This window comes from Myotis davidii, unplaced genomic scaffold (genome assembly GCF_000327345.1).
Source record: "Myotis davidii unplaced genomic scaffold, ASM32734v1 scaffold166, whole genome shotgun sequence".
NCBI lineage: Eukaryota > Metazoa > Chordata > Mammalia > Chiroptera > Vespertilionidae > Myotis > Myotis davidii.
The window spans coordinates 452,025-456,103 of NW_006297385.1; the positions used below are offsets into that span (position 1 = coordinate 452,025).

At 50.9% G+C, this 4,079-nt stretch overlaps 1 protein-coding gene across 1 annotated transcript in view; it reads left to right on the forward strand.

Annotated features, from left to right (window-relative positions):
• Window positions 1–1,681: 1,681 nt before the first annotated feature.
• Window positions 1,682–4,079, forward strand: part of CATSPERG (cation channel sperm associated auxiliary subunit gamma) — a 41,768-nt gene continuing 39,370 nt past the window's right edge. Inside the window, exons 1-2 of the mRNA XM_015570068.1 lie at window positions 1,682–2,365; window positions 2,453–2,506. Coding sequence (XP_015425554.1) covers window positions 2,111–2,365; window positions 2,453–2,506 — 309 coding nt within the window. The 5' untranslated portion in view covers window positions 1,682–2,110. The remainder of the gene's footprint in view (window positions 2,366–2,452; window positions 2,507–4,079) is intronic.

Here is a 4,079-nt window from a genome sequence, read left to right on the forward strand (position 1 = left end):
GCATGACAGCGGGCGGTGCCCCAACTCCCCAATCGGCCCTGCTCTGAGCCCGACCAGGGACTGCACTTAGGGATTGGGTCTGCCCTCTGCCACCCGGGAGCAGGCCTAAGCCAGCAGGTCGTTATCTTCCGAGGGGTCCCAGACTGCGAGAGGGCACAGGCCGGGCTGAGGGACCCCCCCTTCCCCCGAGTGCACAGATTTTTGTGCACTGGGCCTCTAGTCTATATATAAAAGCCAAGCGACCGAACAGCAGAACGACCAGAATGACCAGTGGCTATGACACAAACTGCGGCCCAACTGGCCGATGGTGGGATGGCCCCTCTCCTCTATGGTCCCCCACCCCACCCTGATCAGTGATTCTAAGTAAGTAAACGCTCTCCAGCCTTCATAGACCAGGCACCTGAATGATGAGTGATCAGGAGGAAAACTATTCACAGTCTAGACCATCAGTCAGGTGTCCAGAAGAGGTGCCCAGTCAACCACCATCTTCCCCGCCCCCGGCTGCCCCCCACCCCAATTGGGGGCAGGTGGCAGACCCCATGCATGGGGCCTCTAGTAATAATAATAATAAAACATCCTCGGGTGAGGATTTTAAAAAGTCATGGACTGAATCCTTGTTGGGCATCAGGATATAAATGGAAATTGTTAACCTGAATATTTATTTACTTGTGCCAGGCACTCTTCCCTTGTCACTATATTGACTTCCCACAATAACTCTACACGATGGCTGCCTTCGTTCTGTTTGTTGAGGAGAGTGTTAAACTGCAGTCAGATTAATTCCACAAGGAGACCAAACTCTTTTTAGGTGTAGCATTTTTAATATGAAAGCCTGATGGGGTAGAAGCATGCGTAGGTATCACAACCTTTGTCTCCAACACCCTCTGCTGGCCAGTGCCGGCCGCCAGCCGGTTACAGGCGCGTTGCCTTGGAGACAGCCCAGCCCGGGCCTCGCGAGGCGGAGGGCGGTTGAGGAAGTTCGGGCGAAAGCGAGCGGGGCTGGAGCGGCCAAGTGACGGTTGGCCGGTTTTACCGAAGTGACTGGTACCTCCGGGTGGGCAGAAAAGGGAGGTGCCTGGTGCCATCCATTCGGGCGAAAGGGGAGGAGAGGGGGGAAAGGCAAGGAGAGCGAGGAGAGCAGAGGCACCGCGCGGAGGCGGAGAGATGCGGAGAAAGGGCGGGGCGAGAAGAGGCCGGGCGTGGAGCCCATTGAGTCCAGAGCAGGGAAAGGGGTGGTGAGCAGAGGGGGTGAGACGAAAAGGTGATAGCCCCGTCATTGAATGAAGATAGGTGCAGGGCCAGGAGAGATCGAAAGGCAAAGTCTCTAAGAAGAGACGTTGCGAGGCGTAGGTTCGGGAAGAGCAGCTGGTCCAGATCCAGGGGGAAAAGATCGAGGAACTGGGAGCAAAGGCAAATCGGGAAGCAGCTCTGGGTGAGAAATGGGAGGGGACAGGGAAAGGGGCGGGCGGGGCGGGGCGTGGAGAAGGTCCAAGACCGGGAGCGGGGCGGGCTAGGTACAGGATCCCGTAAGCAGGCAGAAAGGGGCGATACAAAAAGAAGTGGGCAGGCGGGCCAATAAGTGGGGGTGAGGCGAGGTGCAGGTGCAGGTGCAGGTGCGAGATCTGGGGGAGTAGCAGGACTGGGGGTCGGGTGGGAAATAGGTGGGACGCAGCCAAAGCGAGAAACAGAGACCGGGTGCAGGGCAAGTGTAGAGCAAAAAACAAGGACGGTGCAAGGTTGAGGGGAGCGATGAGGAGGTGGAGCGAAACCGGGAAAGGCGCGTGGCCAGGAGCGGCGGTAAGGGCGGGACCCGGAGAAACAGCGGAGGTGGGATCTCGCTTCCCAGTAGATGCAGGACCTGGGGCATCAGCGAGGTCTGGAGCAGAAGCAGAGCCCAGCGCAAGAGCAGGGGCGGGACCAGGAGCAAGAGCAGCGTGTGGGGCAGAAGTCCTAGCAGAGGCTAGACCCGGAGCAGGTGGGGGGGCAAATGCAGGAGCTGGGCGAAGCAAGGACAGAGGTGGCATCTCAGAAGGTGGCCCAGGAGCGCAGTCTTGCTAGCGGGTGTTGACTCCTGCGTTCTCCAGGTTCCAGCCACGCTGCGCGCTGCCCCGTGATGAGCCCTGCTGGCCCTTCGTGGCCGAGACTCCGAGCCCTGTGGGTGCTGTGGTCACTGATGGCGGTGCTGTTGTCACCGTGGAGTCTGTGGGCTGTCGAGGATAACCAGGAGTGCACCTGGCAGGTTGTCCTGAACAAGTTCGAGACGGTAGGCAAGAACCATGGGAGTGACCGCTTCTTTGAGCAAGAACTCCTGGACACAGTGGACAATTTGTTTAGTCTTCTGGTGGACGCGCCTATCGACCCGGAGGAGGTGAGAGGACTGGGGTCGGGTGAATGGGAGAGGTCCTGGAGGTGCATCCGATTGGGCTCTGGACATTTGCCCAACTTCTCCTTGCAGAAATACCTGGGTTTCCCTTACTACCTGAAGATCAACTACTCCTGCAAAGGAGAGGTGAGTGTTTGCAGCTCAAGCGGGCTCATTCTGTGTGAATCTCAGTTTCCTCTTTTCTAACTTTTTAATGGTAGTGGCACCACCAAACCCTAGGAGCCCTTAAGGATTCACAACCATTGCCAGAGCCCCACCAGGCACATAGTAAGTGCTCAAGTAAGCCTTTTTTTTTTCATTAAAAAGTTAAGATATAGCCCTAACTGGTTTGGCTCAGTGGATAGAGCATGGGCCTGCGGACTGAAGGGCCCCGGGTTCGATTCTGGTCAAGGGCATGTACCTTGGTTGCGGGCACATCCCCAGTAGGGGGTGTGCAGGAGATAGCTGATCGATGTTTCTCTCTCATCGATGTTTCTGACGCTCTATCCCTCTCCCTTCCTCTCTGTAAAAATCAATAAAATATATTTTAAAAATTAAGATATAATTCACCTGCCATAAAATTCATCATTTAAAATGTACAAGCCAATAATTTTAGTGTATTCACAAACTTGTGTAATCATCACCACTAATTCTAGAACATTTTCATTACCTCAAAAAGAAAGCCTGTACCTCCACCCCTCCAGACCCTGAAGACCACTAATCTACATTCTGTCCCTATGAATTTGCTTATTTCAGGCAGGCAGTACAATATGTAGCCTTTTATGTCTGGCTTCTTTCACTTAGCATGTTTGTTTGTTTGTTTTTGTTAATCCTCACTGCAGGATATTTTTTCCATTGATTTTTAGAGAGAGTGGAAGGGAGAGAGGGAAGATAGGAGAGAAAGAGAGGAATAGAGAGGGGACATCCATGTGAAAAAAACACACCCTTTAGTTGACACCTATGTATGCCTCGGATTAACCTGCAACCCAGGTATGTGAACCTTGACAGGGAATCGAACCCTTGACTGGGAATCCAACCCACAGCCTTTCAGTCCTAGGGCTGAAGCTCTAACCACTAAGCTACATTTTCAAGGCTCATCCATGTTATAGTATCTATCAGTATTTCCTTTTTATGGCTGAATAATATTCAACTGTATAGATTTTTTTAATCCATTAATTTATAAACATTTGGGTTATTTCCACTTTTTTTGGCTGTTCTGAACAATGCTGCTATGAACATTTGTGTACAGATTTTTGTGTAAACATGTTTTCAATTCTTTCATATATACTTAGGAATGAAATTGCTTGGTTATATGTTAACTCCCTTTCACTTCTGAGGAACTGCCAGATTATTTTCCAAAGCAGCTGTACTACTTTACATTCCTAGCTATGAGGGTTCCTGTTTCTCTTCATCCTCAATTGTCTTTGTCCACCTTTTTTATTATAGCCATCCGAGTGTGTATGAAATGGTATCTCATTGTGGTTTTTATTTGCATTTCCCTCATAACTAATGATTTTGAGCATCTTTTCATGTACTCATTGGACATTTATCTACTTTTGGAGAAATGTCCATTCAGATCTTTTGCTCATTTAAAAATTGAGTTGTCTTTTTATTGTTGTGTTGTATAATTTCTTTTTTAATGTATTTTTTATTGATTAAGATATTACATATGTGTCCTTGACCCCACGTTACCCTCTACCCCCCCCCCGCGTCCCCCCTC